Source organism: Neomonachus schauinslandi, chromosome 10 (assembly GCF_002201575.2).
Source record: "Neomonachus schauinslandi chromosome 10, ASM220157v2, whole genome shotgun sequence".
NCBI lineage: Eukaryota > Metazoa > Chordata > Mammalia > Carnivora > Phocidae > Neomonachus > Neomonachus schauinslandi.
The window spans coordinates 103,472,562-103,494,934 of NC_058412.1; the positions used below are offsets into that span (position 1 = coordinate 103,472,562).

The window sequence follows — 22,373 nt, forward strand, 5'->3', positions numbered from 1 at the left end:
GCTCTCTAGTATACTGGAAGACACTGGTGGGGGCCTCCTCTTCTTTGGGGGACCAGGGAGTCATTGACATTTAGCCCATGATGTTGAGAGGGACACTTGTATATAGAGAGTTCATTGCTTGGGGCTCAGTCGGTTAAGCATTCGATTTTTGATTTCGGCTCAGGTCATGATCTCAGGGTCATGGGATCGAGCCCCATATTGGGCTCTGAGCTCAGCACAGAGTCTGCTTGAGATTCTTCCCTTCTCCCTCTGCCCCTCTCCCTGCTCTCTCTCTCTCTTTTTTTTTTTATTTTTATTTTTTAAAGATTTTATTTATTTATCTGACAGAGAGACAGCGAGAGAAGGAACACAAGCAGGGGGGTGGGGGAGAGAGAAGCAGGCTTCCCACGGAGCAGGGAGCCCAATGTGGGGCTCGATCCCAGGACCCTGGGATCATGATCTGAACCGAAGGCAGACGCTTAACCGACTGAGCCACCCAGGCGCCCTCTCTTTCTCTCTCTCTCTCTCTCCAAAAAATAAATAAATAAATAAAATCTTTTTTTTTTTAAGAGTTCATTTCTTAACCTGGAAATTTCAGAAGGTGGAAACCCTCAGGAAATAGCCAGAGGTAGCAGTCTGAGAAAAGATGTAGTATATCACGTGCCAGAGAAGAGAAAGATGGAAGCATCCTCCCCCAGGCAGGAAGCCATTGCAAGACATGGAAGAAGACACCAGGTCCCTTTGTCTGTGATGGGCCATGGAGAGGGAAAAGGGAACATGTCAAACCATTTAATCAAGTAATGAGATGCCTAATTTGGAGAGCACATTGGAGGCATGCATCACAGGGGGAACTAAAGGGAGATAGGGCAAATTTTCTGCAGGGGGAAGGGGTCCGGGTGGAGCTGAAACTTACTCTAAATCTACATGGACCATCTACACCAAGGCCACTCTCAGTAGCAGAGGCTGTAGTCTTAGGCTAACTCAAATGACATGCAGGCATCTCCCCTTCTTCCAACAGCATCTCCAAGGCAGCTGACTGCAGCCAGCTGTTTATTGGAACTTCCCTTCCAGGTTGCTCCACACAGATTTGGGCCGTGTGCTAGTGTGAGATCCCCATGGTTTGGGGGAAGAGTCTAGAAGAAAGAAAAGGAGAATAAGAATGCATACCATGTCTCCTGCCACTGCCTATCTACTGCTACCTCTTTCTCAGATACAAGTTTAGCCCATGCAAAAGAGAGGGGAGTTATTTTGGATTAGAATAAGATTGATTTTTTTAATGGATTAGACAGATGGAATCAGACTGAGTTATGGCTGTATCCCCATTACCCACTGGGAAGAACACACTCAGTAGCAATCACTGAAAGAATAAAATCATTCCATGAAGTTAACAACTCAATGAGTTCAGATTCTTTGGTCAAACCAGTCAGATGAATAGCACTGTGTCATCAAAGAAACAGTAATGAGATTCCAGGCAGAGAAAAAATCGACTCAGTCTGAAGCAGGTACAAAATGTACAAGCAGGAACAGTTCTGTGAAAGTGACACGATGCAGTACAAATCCAAATTGTTCAGGAAAGTTGGTCAACTTGAGCCTTCACATGTGTGCATCTTCAGTTGTATCTCCAGGTCAAATAAATATATTACCTTAGTGTGGGTTCTGCCAAAAGGAGAGCCTAAGACAGATACTTAGATACAAGTACTTTATTTGGGACATGGAGTCCAGGAAGCTCACTCAACATGGTGAGTGGAGAAGTGAGATGAAGAAGGGAGAGTTTTTTTAAAAATGATGGGTTACCACTGTGAGTAACTGGAGCTCAGTCCACTGAAGACCTTCTGGGAGAGACACTATAGAATTGTCTTTTTGGAGGTGAAGATGCTTGGGTATTTATCCACCCTTTCCTACGCCTCATTGGTTGAGAGTTGCTCCAAGGACATCAATCCTTAAACTTCTATCTTGCCCTGTATATGGACAAAGTTTGTTCCCTTTGACAAAGAGAGAGGGAGGCATGGGAAGCTTGTACAGAAACTGTCAACAAATGGCCTCCATGAAGGGCCGAGAGAATATGGGTGAGATGCTGACAACATCTACGTAAATAGACCTAATGAAGGACAAAAAGAGAATTGTTGAGAAACTCTATGGGTTGCCGATTTCTGGATCAAAATACACTGTTTTAAAAGCAAAGGGATTCCTTATCCTGAAAGGTTTGCCCACGTAGCAAATGCTTTGGTAAGTATGCCTCATCATTGTCAGCATTTGAAAAAATTTAAAAATCCAAGATCTTATATGATCCATCTTAACTGAACTAACCAAGGCTCCCAAAGTTAGGCAATGTCAGTAGATGAATCGTACTACCTGAATAGACCACACACACATACACACACGGAGAGAGACTTCAGTTCTATTAGGGCAGGGACTTTATCCCTATTTTGTTCACTGATATGTCCTCATCACCCAGACCAAGGTCCAGAAAACCCATGGTCAGTCAGTGCTAACAAATACTTGTTATCTCTTTGGTCATATGAGTCTTTGCGAATCCTTCCTCAGCAGACAACCTGACGAGTTCAGTCTCTTGTTTTTTTTTAGATAATTGACATATTAGTTTCAAGTGTACAACATGATTTGCTATATGTATATGTTGTGGAATGATAAGTCTGGTTAACATCTATCAACACACAGTTACAATTTTTTTCCTTATGAAAACTTGGAAGATTTATGCTTAGCAACTTTCAAATACATAATAAAGTATGATTAATCATAGTCACCATGCTGTACATTATCTTACAGGACTTATTTATTTTATAAAAATAAGAAAAAGTTTGTACCTTTTGACCCCTTCATCCATTTCACCCACCGTCTCTCCTCTGCCTCTGGCTGGCAACCATCAACCTGTTCTCTGATCTATCAACTTGGGTTTTTTTTTTAACTCCACATATAAGTGAGTGTCTTTCTCTGTCTGACATATTTCACTAAGCATAATGCCCTCAAGGTCCATCCATGTTGTCTCAAAGGGCAGGATTTCCTCCCTTTTTATGGCTGAGAAATACGTGTGTGTGTGTGTGTGTGTGTGTGTGTGTGTGTGATGTTTCCTTTATCCATTCATCTGTCACTGGACACTTAGGTAACTTCTGGATCTTGGCTACTGTAAATAGTGCTGCAGTGAACATTGTGATGCAGACATCTTTTCAAGTTAATGTTTTCATTTTCTTGGGATAAACAGGTAAGTAGGATTTCTGGATCATATGATATTTCAATTTCAATTTTTTGAGAAACGTCCATACGCTTTTCCACAGTGGTTGCACCAACTTACGTTCCCACGAACAGTGCACAAGAGTTTCCTTTCCTTCACTTCGCCAACACTTTCTTATCTTTTGGTAATAGCCATTCTAGCAGGTGTGAGGTGATATAAATATCACTTCACAGGACAACTGAAGTAGACATTAACCCTGGAGTTCTTAGCCTAACTTTGTACCCTGGACCTTCTTGGCTTGTGGACTCTTCAGGAAAATGTCTTTATATGCATAAAGTAAAATACAAAGGGAACCAACTGAAGTATAGTTATCAAAATATTTTAATTTTATAGTTATAATGTATTAAATAACAAGATCTTTTTTAAAGATTTTATCTATTTATTTGTCAGAGAGAGAGAGCACAAGAAGGGGGAGTGGCACATAGAGGGAGAAGCAGGCTCCCCACTGAGCAAGGAGCCTGATGTGGGACTTGATCCCAGGAGCCTCGGATCATGACCCGAGCCGAAGGCAGACACTCAACCCACCGAGCTATCCAGGTGTCTCTTAAATAACAAGATCTTATGATGGGTCTAGTAACCACCATAATTTCAAAGTAATGAGCCTATGTGATTTTTTGAGATATCTCCAACAGGTGTAATGCAGCGATTTCTACTGATGACATAGTTCTTGCCTGTACCATAGTGGTTTGGTGCCTATGTCTGTAATTGAAGGAAATGCTACCTTTCATTTGAGGTTGGTAAAGACTAAAGATGTAGTTTTTTCCCATCCCAGTCCATGGACTCTGATAGTCTCCCCCAACGCCTGTAAGTTAACACCCCCCCACACACACCCTGAGGGATTTACTGGTCTGTGGAGGGGAGGGAAGTCCTTGCATAGAAACATATTCTGAATTCACAATAAACTGGCATGGAAAACTGTGGATGTAGTTAAAAATCCCTGCATCAGTCCCTTTGGATCTTTCCTGAACTTGGATGGCAGATGAACTTTGTATGCACATGTTAAGAATTGTGCTGGAAAACCTGTCATTAATACTAGCTTTTATGGAGCATTTCCAGGGCACCAGGTATTGTGCTAGGGACTTAAATGTACTGTCATGAATCCTCAGATAACTTTGCAAGGATGGGGGAGCAAGCTCCATTTTTAGATTAGAGAGCACAGAGAAGCCTGATGATGTGCCTAATGTTGCAGGTAGGCTGAGAGCAAAGGCTTTTTCACCAGTTTTCATCCCGCTGAATCAAAATTACCGGGGGAGCATAATAAAACTACAGATTCTAGGTCTCACCAGAGAGATCCCCTATCAGTCTGGGATGATGCTCTAGAACTGATATTTTTCTTTTTGTTTATTTTTCTTTAAGATTTTATTGGTTTATTAGAGAGAGAGCATGAGCGGAGTGGGGGGGGAGCGGGAGAGGGACAAGCACACTCCACTCCCAGCTAATCGGAGACCCTGAAGCGGGGCTCCATCTCAGAACTCTGAGATCATGACCTGAGCTGAAGTCCGATGTTTAACTGACTGAGCCACCCAGGCGCCTTAGAACTGATGTTTTTCAATGGCCCCTTGGGATGACTCTGATGCATGCTGCTTGCAAACTGCACTTGGATACTCGCTGATTTAAAGCTACATCTGCCTGGTTCCAGTCACTCAGGTGTCTGTTCCAGGGAAGTGTTTGTGCCCAGTGCCAGCTTGGACCACCTCCCCAGGGAAACACCTCTCAGACCAGACACTGCTGGTCTCTCCTACGACCTCCGTGCCCCCCGCCCCAACCCATTTCTCCATTTGTGTTTCTCTGCTGTCTCCCGTACCTCCTCGGCTTTGCCAGGTCTTTGTTAACAAAAAGATTGGACAATCAGTGAGAAGAGAGTGGTTAATAGTTTAGAGGGCTTTCTCAGGCTGGAGAACAAAGTCTTCCCCTACCCCCTGAGGCAGCTTCACTGGGAGCTATATCCTGAGAATGGGGGAATCTTGCAAAGAAAGGTGCTCAGAATTTAAATCAAACTCACCCTTCCCCACCCCCACCCCCAAAGAAATTTGCATCTGGTTCATCTGGCCTGGCTTTTCCAGGAAGGCCAACTAGCAACCAAACACAGCATCCTTTTGTGCCCAGAGGCATTTGTGTTTAAAACTGCAGTAAAAAAAGAAAATGACAGTTAAGGGGGTAATTGAGCATCTGTGGTTTGTCTGTTTGTTTTCTCTCTCCTCTCTGAGCTTGAGAAGCAATGTGGAGACCTGAGCCACCATCTCAGCTTGCCCCAGGCACAGGGGCAGCCGTGAAATGCAGGACAGTGGGAATGGCCATGAGAGGAGCCCAGGCTGAGACCTGAGGCTGAGTCAGTCCTTCTGGACGCCTTGTGTTCTCCAACCAGAGACCACTGCACCTGCCCTGACCCCAGGCTCCCCTTTATTCTGCTTAGCTGATAAGATAAAGGCAGGACTGAGAGAAATAAGGCGAGGTTCAAAGAAATTAGGCTGAGCTAGAGACCTAATTTTAGGACAACTAAATAAAGATGCTGTGATTAAGAGCAATAATAGTCATGGTGATGCGGCCTTATATACAGACTGCATATCGCAAGGGGAAAAACCACTGAAATTTGAGAATTAAGAAAGTTGGATTCTGGAAAGATTTAATTGATCCACTTAACCACAGGGATGTGGCCATGTGACAACACTGGAAAAAAGCCAGGGCACTTGTTCTTTTTGGAAAAACCTGGGGACATATGTCTGTCAGCCATACCCCATAGACTCTAAGTTGTCACTTCACTACTGTATACTCGGCGCGGAGCCTGCGCGCAGTAGGTGCTCAAAACCTGTTTGTTGAATAAATGAGTGGATGACAATTCCAAAACTAACCATGAGTCCTATGTTTTGTGAAAGTGAAATTTTTAAAGACACAAATTTACTTTTGTAAAAGTAAGTTAAGGAAATATGGAGTATTCAGAAATATGAGTCAGGTCTAAATATTTTTTCCAAAGGGGTTACAAAGGGCAAGGGTAACTCATTGATACATCTAAGTGTCCATTACTCTCCCAAATTCTTGGGTGGTTCCAAATAAATAGGAAGTTTTTAAAAAATATATGAGATGTTAATAAGGAAAGAGCTTGTCAAGTTCGGGGCATGGGGTGACAAGATGGCAGCTGATAAAAGGTATCTCCTTTTCCTTGCGCAACATGCAACTGTCTTCCTCCCTGGTACCAGGCAGGCCGACACTGAAGAGAGATCTTGCAGGGAAAAAGACTGACTGACAGAGCAGCAGCAAACAAACAGGTAATAGAACAGCAATTGGCCGATACTTCTCAAGATTTGCTGAGATAATGAACTTCTAAGGATGCGTTCTTTCAACAGTTGAAGACTTGGGGAGATGAACTTATGAGCTGTCTCTCATATGATAGAGATCATATGGGGGGTGGGGAGAGTCCCACCCTTAACATCGGAGAAAAGGATTTCCCCTACCCCGACTCAGATTTTTCAGAAAAATGATTATTTACAAAGTGAGTGAAATTCAAACTCTGTCCATTTCTCTAGGAAGTTTCAGCAAATTCTATTTTACTTCAAACACAACTCAACCTAGGCTCTCATGTTCAGACCAGCTTCTTAATCTGAAGTGAAATGCCAAACTCAAAACCAGGAAGCATCAGAAGCAATATTAGGCCAGTCATTCAAGAGGGGCCATTATTAAAACTATATTTGCCAAAATAAATCCATGGTTTGTTTTGTTTTGTTTTGTTTTTTTACCTGGAAAAAAACAATCTCCCTCTTTTGGCTTCCCTGCCCTTTCTTTGCTTTCCTCTTGTAGAAATGAAAGCCCATCTTCACCATTCCCCTCTCTTCTCTGGGTGCCAAAGAAACCACTTTAGTGTTGTTTTCTTGTTTCAAGAAAGCAGGCAAATGTTAGACAGTAGTGTGTTTTAATTCATTTTGAAAAACAAACTCACACGATTGATTCTTCAGGTCCCCTTACTTGGACCTGACATACTATGAAGTCCAAACAACTGTGCATAGTTACATTAAACAGGTTCTGTGCTGCAAAGTCACTGGGTGCAGGTAGCAGTGAAACATTCCCAAGACAATCACTAGACATGCAGAATGCCAGCCAGAAGCATGGATCACTTTCAGGGGTCTTGCCATAGGGAGCATGAGGCTGTATTTTGTATGCACTGACAACTGAATAAGGTAGGCCAGGGACCAAAGCACCCCCTATTTCTCTGAACCTAAAGGGGTGTTTTTCCAAAAGAAGTGTCTTTCCATCCCTAAACTTCAGAGCCAGATACTCTTCTCAGTTGTATGTGTTGCTCCTTGGAGAGTCAAAGCCAAGCCACCATGAGCATGAAAGCTGGCTGACCCCTCCCGCCTCATTCCCCAGTGTGGAGAGAATATCTGCCATTCACCCATGAATCCAAAAGAATGCCCCCCATCCCTGGGTTTAAGCATGGACGCAGGCCAAGCAAGCCTTGGACACCCAGGCCTGTTTGCATTGTAGCTATGTTGGTGTATCCCATGTACAAGGTGGAAAAGTGCTTTTGTTTCTCTACCTGATCCAGCTGGGGGATGGGGTCACGGGGGCTGCCTAGCCCATGTGCTTATATTGGGATCGATCCCTAGGGATCTGCACCTGGTTGGCCGTCATTTTGTGGTGGATATGGTAAATTGCCAGTGTTACCACAATGACGAGGCCTAAGATGAGCCCCAAAATCAGGGGCAAGGTTTCCTCCAGCTGCTCCCGTTCATCCACTGGACACTTATGCTCTGAAATGGGAAAGAAGAAGAAAGCAATCAGCTCCTGTCAAAATATTTTCAATCATAAGTCTTCCTATCAAAACTAAAATCCTTTTTAGTTGGAAATGGAGGTGAAAAGATTTCTCAATGAACATTTGGGGAGACTCTTTTATTTAGAAATAATGTTACCCCGACCAACAATAAGGATGTACCACTTAATTTTTCTGCACACTGTAAAATTAAAAATACATCAGTTAGGGGCACCTGGGTGGCTCAGTCGTTAAGCGTCTGCCTTGGGCTCAGGTCATGATCCCAGGGTCCTGGGATCAAGCCCTGCATCAGGCTCTCCCCTCTGCGGGAAGCCTGCTTCTTCCTCTCCCACTCCCCCTGCTTGTGTTCCCTCTCTCGCTGTGTCTCTCTCTGTCAAATAAATAAATAAAATCTTAAAAAAAAAGAAACACTCTTAAAAAAATGCATCAATTATATAGGGCAACATTCAGTCATTGGATTCCTGGCAGGTGCCAACAAAACAGCCAGATGATTGATTTAAATTTTCAAAGTTTCAGCATTAAACACAACCACCATCATTTTTATTGTTGGTTTAATTTTTTAACTTTTTATTGAAGTATGTGTATACATAGAGAATTGCACACAATATACAGCTTTCAAAAAGACTGAAAATATCAAGTATTGGTAATGATATGGAGCTACTGGAACTCTTATACATCTTGGTGGAAGATGGTACGACCACTTTGTAAAACTGTCCAGTAGTTTCTGATAAGGGGAAATGTATACCTACTTTATAACCCAACATTCCAATCCTAGATATTTACTTAAGAATAATGAAAACGTATGGACACAAAAAGATTTGGGCATAAATGTTCATGGAAACTTTATTCACAATAGCCTAAAATGGAAACAACCCAAATGTCCATCAAAGTGGAATAGAAAAACAAACCAATCTATTCATACAATGGAATATTAATCAATAATAAAAAGGAATGAACTATGACTACATGTAAGAAAATGGATGAATCTCAAAAACATTATGTTGAGTGAAAACTCTAAGACACATACTCTAAGAATACATACTATATGATTCCATTTATATGAAGTTCAAGAACAGGTAAGTCTATGGTGATTGAAATCAGAAAAGCACTTACATATGGGGAACAGGAAAGGGAACTTGCAGGTGTGATGGAAATATTCTATATTTTGATCTAGGTAAGGGTTACATGGTTGTAAGTTCAAGTAAAAAAGCATCAAGCTAAATACTTCAGATCTGTACATTTTAATATATATAAATTATACTACAATTTTAAAAAAGAAAGTGCAGAACTTGATGAATTTTCACAAATGAACATTGCATGTAACCAGCACCTAGATCAAGAAAGAAAATGTTACCAGCACATTGGCGCTGATTCCATTTTACACTCTTACCCTCAAGACAGTTTACTAGCCCTATGCCTCCATTTTTACCTAGAATCAGAAAAACAATTTTGGAGAAACCTGGTGGTCACACAGTTTGTAAAGCGGAGCAGAACTGTGTTCCCAGAGGGGCGCCTGGGTGGCTCAGTCAGTTAAGTTGCTGACTCTTGATTTCAGCTCAGGTAATCAGGGTCCTGGGATCAGCCCCATGCTGGGCTCTGTGCTCAGTATGGAGTCTGCTTGAGGATTTTCTCTCTCCCTCTGCCCCTCCCCTGTTCTCTAAAATAAATAAATAAATCTTAAAAAAAAAAAAAAGAATTGCATTCCTAGCAACCAGGAGACATTTGCTCAGACTTCTTTGGTCCTTGTGGGTAACTGGTGGCCTTTTAACCGAACTTACGAGCCACAACTAGAGAAAACAGGCTTTAGCTATCTTCTTCATAAAGACCAAGTTTTTAAGTCAGGGTGACCCAATAAATATTTATTGAGCACCAACTGTGTGCCAGGCTCCTCCAGAATCCATGTTGACACGGTCCTTCCTCCCACCTCCCCTCAGACTAGCCGAAAGGAGGATAAGGTCAGAACCTCAGGAATCTTTTCTATTAAGTAGAACCTGAAAGACTGCAGAAAAACATACAGCTTTTTAAAAGCTGTATAGTTAACATGCCTGGTTTCTAAATGAACTTCTAGCTCTAAGAACAAAAACTGTCTCATTTAATCCCCATGACAACCCTATGAGATAAATACTGTTATTGTACCCATTTTACTGATAAGGTAGAGTGAGGCTAAGTAATTTGCCCAGGGCAAATGAAGCCCCAACTTGAATTCCAACAGCCTAACTCAACAGCACAGCTGGGTGGCACTTAGCAGACATGAGCTACGGGGAGCGTTGGGGTCAGGTCAGTAGCAGACCTGAGCTACTGGCATTTAAAGGCTACAGAATCACAAGGTGGGCTGGAAGGAGGGCTTCTGGGCTCTGTGGCTCTGCATACTGCTCACGGAGGTACGTTCAGTTTCTGAAAATTCAGTGAGGTACATACTCATTACTAAGAGGTAGGAGGGTACTTTCGGAGGGAATGTATATGTTGATTTTTCTGGATTGTTGTGGTGGCTTCATAGGTGTATTCCTAAGTCAATATTTATCATATTGTACACTTAAGTATGTGCAGTTTATTGTATTGCAATTATAACCTGAATAAAACTATTTAAAATAAATAAGTAAACATATACATACATACATACATACATACCTATACTCCTGAACTGAGAAAAGAAGAGATTTTTTTTTTTTACAAAGAGGATTTTTAAAAAGACATTTTGGCAAATTTAGGGAAATGTTAAGGACCCATTATTAACACTAAACTGCACCTTTCTTTTTATTACAACCAAAGGACTAAAAAGAATTAGTAGGGGACTTTTCTTTTTCACTATTTAGTTCAATTCTAATGAGTCCCACACTTTGAACATCAGCTTGCTGTCCAATATACCCATTTCCCCAGGGAAAAATCTGGCTGTTTTACAAGATGCACCAGAGATGGCTATGGGCCCAGAACTCCATACCCAGAAGGTTCGTTTTGTCCCCCATGATACCACATTGCCTCTTTAAAGAGAAAAATGAGTAGAAATGGGGTTTCCTGGTGTAGGGATTTTGTTAACAACAAAGGCTATTTGTTTTCCTCACCACATGCTGTTGCTGGTGTAATGTTAATTAAGACTTTGGGCTTTGCTCATTTTCCATATGCTAGCTGCAAACCTACACCCTGATATTCATAACATACCCCTTTCAAGCACACCTGAGTTTATACTAATGAGGTCAATTTGGGAAAACCCCTACAGCACCTAAGGATGGGGGCTGGTTGCCAGGAGAACTAACCTTGTGATCAGAGGGTTGGAACTTTCAGCCCTACCCACTTGATTTCCAGGGAGAAGAAAGTGGCTGGAGATTGAGTTCAATTACCAGTGGCCAGTGATTTAATCAATCGTGCCTAGGTAAGGAAACCTCAATAAAAACCTCAAAGGATGGGATTCGGAGAGCTTTTGGTTGGTGAACACATGGAGATTTAGAGAGAGTGGTGGGCTTGGAGAGAGCATGGAAGCTCTACCCTCTTGCCCTATACCTTGCCCTCTGCATCTCTTACAACTAACTGTTCCTGAGTTCTATTCTTTTAAAACAAACCAGTAATCTAGTGAGTAAAATGTTTCTCTGAGTTCTGTGAGCCTCTCCAGAATTCAAGGAGAAGGTCATGGAAACCTCCAATAGCAAGGTGATCAGAAGCCCAGGTGACAACATGGACTTGCAGCTGGTGTGTGAAGGGGAGATGGGGGGGATTCTTGTAGGAAGGAGCCCTTAACCGGCAGGATTTGATGGTATCTCTAGGGAGACATTGTGAGCAGTAAGTTGAACTATAGAACATGCTGCTGTCACAGAATTTCTTAGTGGTTGGGAAAACACCCACACATCTGAATTAGTGCCAGAGTCATACTGCCCAAAGTATTATCTTTAAATGGATAATAACTTTGGTATAGTTATGGGGGAATTACATCTCATATCCCATCCTTTAAGGAAGGCATAGGAAAAAAGTATAATGTATTCTGGCAAAAGAAATATGGTTAAAATACCATTGTGGTTTACTTCTTTTTTGATTTTGTTTTGTTTTGTTTTAATCTTAATTCTACTATAGTTAACATACAGTGTTGTATTAGTTTCAGGCGTACGATAGAGTGACTCAACGATTCTATACATTACTAAGTGCTCATCATGACAAGTGCACTCCTTAATCCCCATCACTATTTCACCCATCCTCCCACCCACCTCCCCTCTAGTAACCATCAGTTTGTTCTCTATAGGTAAGAGTCTGTTTTTGTTTTTTGTTTGTTTTTTGTTTGTTTTTTGGTTTGTCTCTTTTTTTCTTTGTTCGTTTGTTTTGTTTCTTAAATTCCACATATGAGTGAAATCATTTTGTATTTATGTGTCTCTGACTGATTTAGTTCCCTTAGCATTATAATTGTGGTTTATTTCTTAAGAATTATTTTTTGTTGCCTTAAGAAAAAGCCTGAACTAAACACACCACAGAAAGGCGTATATAAAGGGAGTATTAAACTATGGACATGTCAAAAATAATAAACATGGGAAAATAAAGGGATGTCAAAAATTATCATGAAAAATACTGAATCCCCATCTTCATCCATCCACATCCACTAAATGGTCAAAGAAGGGGGAATTAATGAGTCTGCCATCCCTTATCCACCATTCCAAAATCCACAGAGCTCTGGAAATCCAAAGTACTCTGTATCACTCCTTTGGCAGCAACACTTGACTTGAACTAATGTCAGGATGCTCATGATTCTCATTCTTTACTTAGCATAAAGATTCATGTGTTTCTCTGCAGGGAACAGATATGTTAATATATTTGATTACAGGGCCTGCCAGGACTCTTCTGGGGTTTTCTATGATATGCGGACTATGCCCTATATTGTCTTCCTAAAGTCTGAAATATCCTAAAGTCTGAAACCCATCTATCCCCAAGGGTTTTAAATGAGAGACTGTGAGTCCATAGACAGCATCACTGTCCCTTTGCAAGACCTGAACCAATGAATGTGGGGTAAAAATACCTACGATTTCTGTTGGTGACAAGGTCACAGTATTTATTAGTTTTTAATTGTTACCACTAATACTACTGTGAGTTGTTATTTTCATTTCTAATTGAAGGGAATGCTAAAAATTAGAAATTGGTGAAAATAAAGATGTAAATTTTTCCCATTAAAATTCACACACTCCCAGAATACTATCCACAGCCCCTCTGGACCCCAGGGTTAAGATCCTGTGCAATAAACTGACTATACAATCCACAGATTCAAAAACAAGGAAGACCCTACATCTCTGCCTGGGAGAAAAACATCCTTTGGCTTAGCCCACACTGAATCTGGCTTTGGATGCTCTGAGATCCCTAACTCGCTGTTCACCTCCACAGGGCTTGGGCATGATCATGCCTCTGCCCTGGCTAGGCTCAGGGTTCTAGAATGGCATATGGCTGGAAAAGACAACAATCAGTCTAGTCTAGTCATTGGAAAGAACTAGATGAAGACAGAAGAGACAACAGAGGGGTAATCTGTTGCCAGTGGCCAGTGGCCAAATAAGGTCCCCTCAACCATAAATCCAATGCCCCCACTAAAATCCTGATTCATCTTAGGTTCTGTTTTTTAGTCCGTGTTTTTTTGTTTTTGTTGTTGTTCATTTGTTTGTTTGATGACCACCATTTTTTGTGTGTTGGATGGTTTGGTGACCATCTCAATGTTGTATGTACTTCCAGAGGCTGACCATCTACAAGAACTCTTCACTGCACCCCAAATGGACAGCACTGAGATGGGCGGTGGGCAAAAAGGCAAGCTGCCTGCTTTCTCAAGCTCTGTTAACACCACAGACTATTCCTGTTCGAGGACAGGGCAAGTCTTTTGTTGGCTGGGCTTCCTCTACTCTGACAGGGCAGCTGGAGGGAGGGGACTGGCTCTAGACTCCTGTAACCTCAGCAAATTGTATTTTGTATACCAAGAAATTGTTAGCATGAGTGGGCTTTGGAGACAATTGGCTGGAGACAAGCAGATACTCTCACCAAGATGTAAGCACTAGCAATAAAAAACGATAATAAAAGCAATTATCGATAGATGCTACTGTGCATAAGGCATATGGCATGCACAAGAAAAAGTTGTGTAAACTCTTTCTCACTGTCCTGCAAGCTCCTCCATGGCAGGGAAAGTTCACATATGCCAGTACCTAGGTGTAGCAGACCCAGACAGTGTCTTACTGTCTTGGTATTCACCATTCCCACACATTCCAGTGGGTTTTCCCTACAAGGCAGGTTAGAAGTCTCAGAGAGTCAAAGTCTCTCCCCCACCCCAGCAGCCATCAATGGTGGATGGGAGTTGGTGGGTAAATGCCATTTTCCCACCTCCCAGGCCAGATAGTCGGAGGTGGGTTCTACACTCCCAGAGGTTCCAGCTGTGTGAGCCCCAGGTGCCCACGGTGGAAACCTGCTCATTAATGCTCCTGTTACTGGTAGTCTTGCCTTCCTAGCTCCCCTCCCCAGCACCCTACCAGTGCTTTCTAGAATCACCTCCTAAATAAACCACTTGCACTTACATACTTGCATAGGATCTGCTCCCGGGGGAACCCAGCCTGAAACACTATGTTCCAGGACAGTACCAGGAATACTGAATGCTACAACTGGCTAGCTCCATGGCCCCACACTAGGGCTCCACATCCCAGCCCTCGACACAGTTTTTAGCAGTGCTCGAAACAGGATTATCTCCCCCTAGATTCTTACCCAGGAGATCCTAAGGAACAACCACCCAGGGTGACTCGTTTCTTGGCTGGTAGATGCTAAGTAAATCACAGGTCTACACAATGCTCTGGATCAGCATCAGCTAAGCCTTCCTGCCCGTGTGGTGTGGCAGCTAGCCACAGGGTGCTCTACTGGGGGCTGCTGTACAGAGCAAGGTAAGGCACGTCATTTCCGCTAAAACACAGATCTGGGTAAAATAAAGATCAGGTGGCATCTCCCAATCATGCTGTTAGGAATACTAATAAAAAGCTCATGAACTCAGGGGACTTGACAACCTTTGTAAAGGCGTCTCCTGCGTTCACATGTTTATTACAGTTGCTCAGCAGGAGCAGCTGAAGCTCTGAGAGGCTAAGAGCACAGGAGTTGATACCAAAGACAGGCTCTTGCCCCAGCCCGAGCAGCCACCAAGAGGGCAGACTTCACCAATAACCTCACTTCTCTGAGCCTCAGTTTCTCTGCGGTAATCTGGACTCTCAGTACTTTCTTTACAGGTTGGTTGGTTTGTTTGCTTATTTTTCCCCTCGAGAATTGAAAAGGCACCAGCCTCTATGTGGTAACTCTTAAATGCCTGTTAAACCTGAATCTTTAATAAAGGGGAACAGAGACACCCTCTGTGGTTCTGTTATGTTTCTTCTCTAATTATGCATACATAAAAGTTGCCTTTCATTCAAGCCATTAAAATTCTCAGTCTGATTTTTTTGCCTATCAGTGATGCAATCCTCATCCCATCCCAGCCAGAAATCTCCTGGGATGCTCAAAGGGACACACTACACGGCCTTCACTGTGGAAGGACACGTTAATCAACCCCAACTGGGAAGCAGGAGGTGCCTTGAACTGCAGGCTGGTAGTTGCCATGAAAGTGTGTTGGTTACAGAAATGAGCCAAAGTAGCCTCTGTGTATTGGCCCCTAGGTGGTTTATTTCTTCACTGCAGGCTGAGACCGTTAGCTCGAAAGCCTGCCATGCCAAACTCAAATTTTTACACATCTAGTTATTTAAAAACCAGCCCAAACAAGCATATCTTTAGCTATTTAGAGCCTGCCTGCTTTGCATACTAAACCTCACCCCACAGCTGTTACCCATTGATAACATAGGGCCTTAGAGGTAAAAGGCCTCAGCTTCTGCTGCCCCTCAGAGCTCTCTGATCCAGAGACTTCTTACCATGCTGCTGAGCTGTATCACCTAGACACGTAAGCCCCCCTCTCCCTGCTCCTTTCTCCCCACCAGGATGTCCTTTGCCCTCCTCCCCTTCTGGATGGTGGTCCCCATAAGCCTCCCTCTGGACAGTCTCATGCTCCGAGCAGCTTCCCCTCTGATGCAACCCTGTCCAAGTACCACCAAATCAAGCTTGTGTGTTACTGCCTCTCAAGGTCATATCTTTTCCTTGATCAGCTCAAGATCCCTCAAACCCCCTACAGTATTCCACAGACCAGCAGCAACACCAGGGAGCTTGCTAGAAATGGAGCATCTTGGGCCCCGCCCCCAGACCTACTGAACCAGACTCTGCATGTTAACAAGATCACCACAGTTGTACACAATGCAGCTGAAGATTCGTGTGCACACTGCAGTTGGAGACAGGCTGGGCTAAGAGATCTCTGTTGAGGATCAGTGTAGTAGCTGAGCTCAAAGCACTAAAGGGATTTATGTGATAAAGACGTCAACCCCCATTCCAGCTGCTCTCAGCCCTGTGAGTATCCAGTAATCCATTTCAGTGACCCTTCCTTGTTTTTCTCAGAGTCTATCAAGCAGGCAGGTCTGAAACTTCAGACTGCCAGGATGGCCCCCTTACACAGGGAATAAGTCCTTCATTGGAAACCCTTTGGCTGTAGGTCCTGCACACACCTGCCAACCACACGCACATACCCCCACAGTGGGTGTGCAGATATATGACCAGATACTGCTGCCCCCCACCCCACTCAGGTACAGGCAACACATCAGAGCCTCCTGAGCTTCTATTCTGAGAAAGGGGAGGGGCAAGTGCCAAGTCCCAAAACAGCACCCCAAAAGGAATCTTTTGGATTCCACCAAATCAAATAAAATGATCTCTTACAAAACACAGTGGGGGGCAGGTGCTGAGAGGCACAGATGGGAGGAGCAAGAAACAAAAGAGCCCCTGCCACACAAAGGCACAAGGATCCAGTGAGTGATTCTGAATGAGGCTTGCCTCCTCCCAGGAGCAGGAGCTTTGCACCCCAGGGCACCCTACAGGAGGGGACTTCCTAATTATTACCCAGAAAAGCCTGGGGGAGACAAGTACAATTGGCTGGTGCTTAATATATCTGCCCTTAGAAAGTTCTGCTTACAAACTCTCTAAGTCTACCCAGCAACCATGCCTGTTCAGGACCTGGAAGTGGATAAAAACTGTTTTTCAAACAAAAGATGTCCATTAAGTCTATGCCATGAACTTCACTGATGTTCAGGAAAATAGCTCTGGTCCTTACTCAGTACTCATTTACTCTCACTTTGTATAGGATCCTACACATGGATGAGATTTGGTTTCTCAGTTCATAAACGACTGTAAGCAACAATGTGGAAATAACTGAGAATGAGTGAAAGTGAGGTTGTGGGAAGGACCTAGTGAAGGCAGCCATCATAGTATTAGTAGCACCAACAAGTAAGGACATGCCCAAGAGCTGACCGGTAACAAACGGAGTCATTAGAGACTATACAGAGTTCCCTTATAAACTCAAAAGCATCTATGGGAAGGACCCTGGGGACTGATTCTACACAATCCAATATGTTCCTCATGAATTCCTGGTCATCAGTAATCATAGCTCAATTACATTTAATTATAGTTAATATTTTCAGTTTAAGAAAGACATTGACTTACATTATATAAATACTTCCATAATCAAACAGATTTTTTAAAAATGTTATGTTTTAATACTTAGAGTTTAGTTTCAATTTTTCTGGAAGGTCCTTTAAAATGGAATAACCCATTCTCCCCTAAGTGTGTGGAAGTAAGTGTTGCACTGACTTAGTAAATATATTAAATTCTGCTTCATCTGGCATTCAAGCATTTGGAAGCCTCTGTTAATTGTATCCACAGCTTCAGAATATCAATTCAGGCAAATTTCGCTGGGCATCTACAGTGTGCCAAACACTGTATTAGGTGGTAAAAATACAAAGATGAAAAAAGAAGTCGGCTCTTCTGTCAAAGACTGTTAACTTAAGAATGCTCAAATGGTCTTTAAATCATCCCGGTGGGGGTGGGGTAGATTCTATTTAGTATACTCTGAGTTGGGAGGGGAATTTTATGAAAGCTGGATTCCCTGGGAAATGATTTAATGATTTGTGTATGACATAGATGGGGATTCCCTGATATCCTGTATATTCCAGTAGTTGTATTCACCTGGGGATTCCCAGCCCAAAGGAAGGTATCCATAAAGCAACCAGAATCTCTCCCCATTTCTTAACAACCTTCTCCAGACAAGAAAGAACAAATGAATTAAAAAATTCATTTACCCTACATTTGCCCAGTATAAATTGGGGCTAGAATCGGATAAGGTGCAGAAATGTGGATTCCCCTTGTGCCCAACCTCTAGTGGGCTGCAGAGAACTAAGAGAATGTGGACATCCTGAATCTGCCCAGCTATGTGCTGCTTGAACCCCTTTCAGAGACTAGCACAGACTGAGAAGAAGCCTTTCTCCACACCCCAGAGGGAAAAGATCAGGGACCCTTGCTTCCCCAGAGCCTCATGGGTGTTCCTCCCCACAAAGGTGAGGGCTGGAGGGAGGGAGGTCTTCATGAGTCTCTCTGTGACCTGCGTATGTGCATGCGAGCACACACACACCTACTACATTCTAGCTACACAAAAACAGACTCACAGTGGCAGAACCTACAGCTGAAAGTGCTTGAAATAACATGGAGAAACTGAGGTCCACAGAAGCAGAGGCCCTTCTGCAATCCATGGCTCTCTAGGTAAGTACTTGAGATTTTTAGCTGCTTTTTCATAGGGAAATTTGCATCAAAATTATATACAGGTTTTCCAAATGGATCTTGCTACATCTCTCTCCATCAAGGTTCCTCTTAGGCAAAGGAAGGGAGGAAAGGAAAGAGGAAGAAATAAAGGGAGGGAGGGAGGAAGAGAAAGTGGGAGAGGAGAAAATGGAGTAAAGGAGGAAGGAAGAAGAAGGAGCCATTGAAGAAAGTTGATACTGTTCCTAAAACATTACAGCGAGAGGAAGTATCATGTCAGCCTAAAGAAAATACAAGTGGTAATAGCCTGGGACCCCAGCAGGTCCCCTTCCCCATCCATCCTGACGTCAGCCTTCCCTTGGCTCCTGTCTTCTCCTCCTCCCACTTCGATCCCCCCACCAACCTACCTTCACTGAAGACAAAATCAGAGATGATGTCAAAAGGCTGGATGTGGACTGCGGACAGAAGCATGGTGACTGTCTTCTGTGGATCGCTGGAGGCTAGTGAAATGGATTGCTGAGCTTGACACTCATAGGACTTCCCAGCTGGGGTGACCAAGGCAGAGAGGTGATGGGAGTTGGCCGTGTGCTTCCCAGCTGCAGGGATGGCCCAAAGCAACGGTTAGGACCCTCTTTCTGGCAGAATCCTGACCTCCTAATCTCATGTGCGGGCTCCTACCTCTCCACTCCAGACACCCTTCTGATCCTCTGTGTTGCCTTGCGGGGGCTGGGGCTCTGCAAGTGACATCAAGGGGTGACAAAGGACAAGCACACCCCTTCTTTCATGAGCAGGGACTCCTTAAACACTGATTTGAAATTTCTTGTCTGGAAGAGGAGAGTGATACCTACACATCCAACCTTCTTTTTACTACATAAACCCTGACATTGGAGAGTCCAAAGATACAGTGACTTGATCTTCCACGTTTCACACTGCCCGCACAGAATAAAATACCTTACTCAACAAAGCAGGGCTGATTGCTGGTACCCTGGGCAGATGCCTTGGTACACCTATATACCCTTTGGAGGTCTGCCTCTTTTTTCTCTTTTTCTGACCCATGTTTGTGGGGTTTGTTTTTGGTTTTTTTCCTCTTTTCCTTTTATTTTTAGCGGGGGATGGGGAGAGGCATCTAACATAATTGGGAGAAGTATTTGAATATGGATTTTGATGAAGAGAAGAAAATGCTTTTTACTACAATGATTAAAAGAGGTGGAAAGGAAGAAATGACATGGACATTCTTTTATGTGCTCAATAAAAATCTTTTCCCAACGTAGGTGCCCAGGTGATGGAAGGCGTCAGTAGGAGATTAGACAGTTTACTAAATAAGTAAGTTAGGTAATGAGTTAACTTAAGTGTGGTCTTTGATGGGGCCTGCACATGGGAACATTCTTATCTGGGGAATGGTTGTTGCTTTTGCCACGATATTTTTGGAGGATCTGGGTGAGTTGTTGGAGTGATGGGCAGGAAAAGCTAATAAATTAGGACACGGTTCAGAATCCGCTCTGGGGTAGCTGCAGTCCATGAATGAAGATCGAGTGTGAGCCCTGGGGACATGAGCAGAAAGATACTGAAGGCCATCAAATCCTGAGTGAAAAGGAGTCACACTGACCCTTTCAAGTTTCCACGCATTAGAAGAAAAACCGGGGTGCAGAAAAAAAAAACACAGCTTTGCCCTTCTCCGTGCTCCTTGAAAGGACAAATCATAAGAGATTGTCCTGAACCCGCCAGGAGATGACAGGCCCTCCTGAGACGTCCCATCCAGGATCAAGCTACGGGTGACGGGCTGGTCCTTAGGCCCGGGTTTCCTTGCGCATCTACATGGCGTAAGGCCCCAGGGACAGAGGCACCAGTGCTCCCCCGCCTCCTCTACCTCGGCGAGAGAGCCCAGGGCGGACGTGGCCTAGAAGTGCAGAGCCAGGATCGGTTTCCATAAAATTTCCGAATTTCTCCACGGCTGCGCTCTCTGTGGTGCCCGCGGTCTCCCAGGCTCCCTCCCCAGCCCCGAGGCCTCTACTCACCACTGACTGTGTCTTTAAAATGGGTCTTCTCCGAGGAGTCGTAGACAAACTGGACCTTGCTCAACCTCCACGTCGCCTCGGGTCCCTTGGACGCGTTGTGACTTTCCTGCCGAGCGGGGGAGGCGCGCGTCACTCGCCCCCACGGCTTCTGGGTTAGGAAACCGAGGGGCGGCCCACGCCCGCACCCACCCGGAGGCAGCACCGCCTCCGCGCCCCGCTCGGGGTTACCTTTACAAACAGCATTTTGAGCGCATACGCGCGATCCACCCAGAACACCTGCAGCTCCGACTCGTTGTGGCCACAGCGGCCCTTCACCTCAGCTCCCCGGGTCAGTGAGATATCCGCCTGTTCCGTGATCAGCTGGGAACACAGACGTCCCGCACCCCCTCAGCGACCCCGGCCTCGGTGCGGGCTGTAAAGGGCAGCGCGTCCAAACTCGGGGTTGCACGCCTGGGCGCTCCTTTGCGCGCGCGCTCCCGGGTCCGGGAACATGCGGTTAGATGCTCTACGTGCAGACCCGGCCGTTAGGGAAGCGGAGAAAGGGGGGGTTACTTTCAAAGCAGGCAGAGCAAGCAGAAGGCGTTACAAGCCGGAACCCCCATGCAGCATTCGGGAGCAGCCTGCAGGGGCGCAGAGGGGGAAGGCGGGCGACCCAGGTCTTCACGGGGCCTTGAGGGAGGGTGCCCTTCGCCCCTGGAGCCCTAGGAGCAAGCCGGGAGGGAAAAGGTTCCTTACATCGACATAATTGCTGGCCCACACATCATAAGGGACAATAAATTTGGCTGCGAACTCGGCCATGAGACACGTCGTCCCATTTTCCCGCACCACAAATATATCTTTTTCAGGGTTAGTGGAAAGGCCTGAGAGATTTTCCACTTCTTGTTCTGCCGTGATTCGAGCCATTGTATCTGCGGAAAAACAACCCCCCAAAATCCTATCGGTTCCCGGCTCAGCAAGCCCACGCGTCGCGGGCACAAGGGTGGAGAGATCGTGGTCTGCGGGATTTGGGGTGATAAAGTTCCTTGCCGGCTGCTGTGCGCTCTGCGAGCCGTTTCTCTAACCTAGCGCCGACAATTTTAACTCCGCTGCTGTTAATTTATAATCAAAATAAAAATTTAAAAATGTAAAGCCTTACTATTTTGTAAGCCGACTGGCTTTTTTCTTCATCTTAGGCTTTTAAACCAAATCTTTCTTGCCAATGCTCTGACCCCACGAAGCAGGCTCGCAGAGCTTTGTGTCTGGGATGTGCTGTACAGGTGTGTGGCCCTCTGGGGAATTCCCTGCCACTGGCGGGAAGGCCCTCCACCCCGCCGCCCAAAAAGAAAGAAAATAGCAAAACGTAAGGGCCACATTTTGACCTTAAGCTACTGGTTTTACTCTGCCGGTTCTATTCTCAGCAAATAGTGCACCCTGCCCTCGCGGTGGCCCAGACGCTACTCACGGAACAGCATCAGGAGAACTCGAAGTCTGTAGATGCTGGGAAAGCCTCTTCCTCTGAGATCCATTCTCGCCGTGCAGCAAATGAGGCCAGCTGTGCTGCTGCAGAGGCCGCCCGAGAGGGAATCCCTCAAAGTCGCCGCTGGAGTGAGCCGGGGTGAGCGAGGGGCGGGGGCACCGAGAGGGAGGAGTGGGGGAGCGCGTGTTCTCTGCGCGCTGGCGGAGACTTGGTGGCGGGTGCCGCACCGACCCGTGCGGGCTGGACGCGAGGCGACTCACTGCGGAGGAACGGACCGCG

General features: G+C 44.7%; 1 protein-coding gene across 2 annotated transcripts; it reads right to left on the bottom strand.

Moving 5' to 3' along the window:
- Positions 1 to 7,789: 7,789 nt before the first annotated feature.
- On the bottom strand, positions 7,790 to 22,143 carry LAMP5 (lysosomal associated membrane protein family member 5). 2 transcript variants are annotated; one of them, XM_021689092.1, is made up of 6 exons: positions 22,080 to 22,143; positions 21,374 to 21,546; positions 20,867 to 20,998; positions 20,639 to 20,744; positions 19,031 to 19,219; positions 7,790 to 7,968 (listed from the first exon to the last, which is right to left on the bottom strand). In XM_021689092.1, exons 1-6 carry the CDS (start codon positions 22,141 to 22,143, stop codon positions 7,790 to 7,792), a joined length of 843 nt encoding a protein of 280 aa, XP_021544767.1. The 2 variants fall into 2 exon arrangements, with proteins under 2 accessions (XP_021544767.1, XP_021544769.1); XM_021689094.1 differs by lacking the exon at positions 20,867 to 20,998.
- Positions 22,144 to 22,373: the final 230 nt, after the last annotated feature.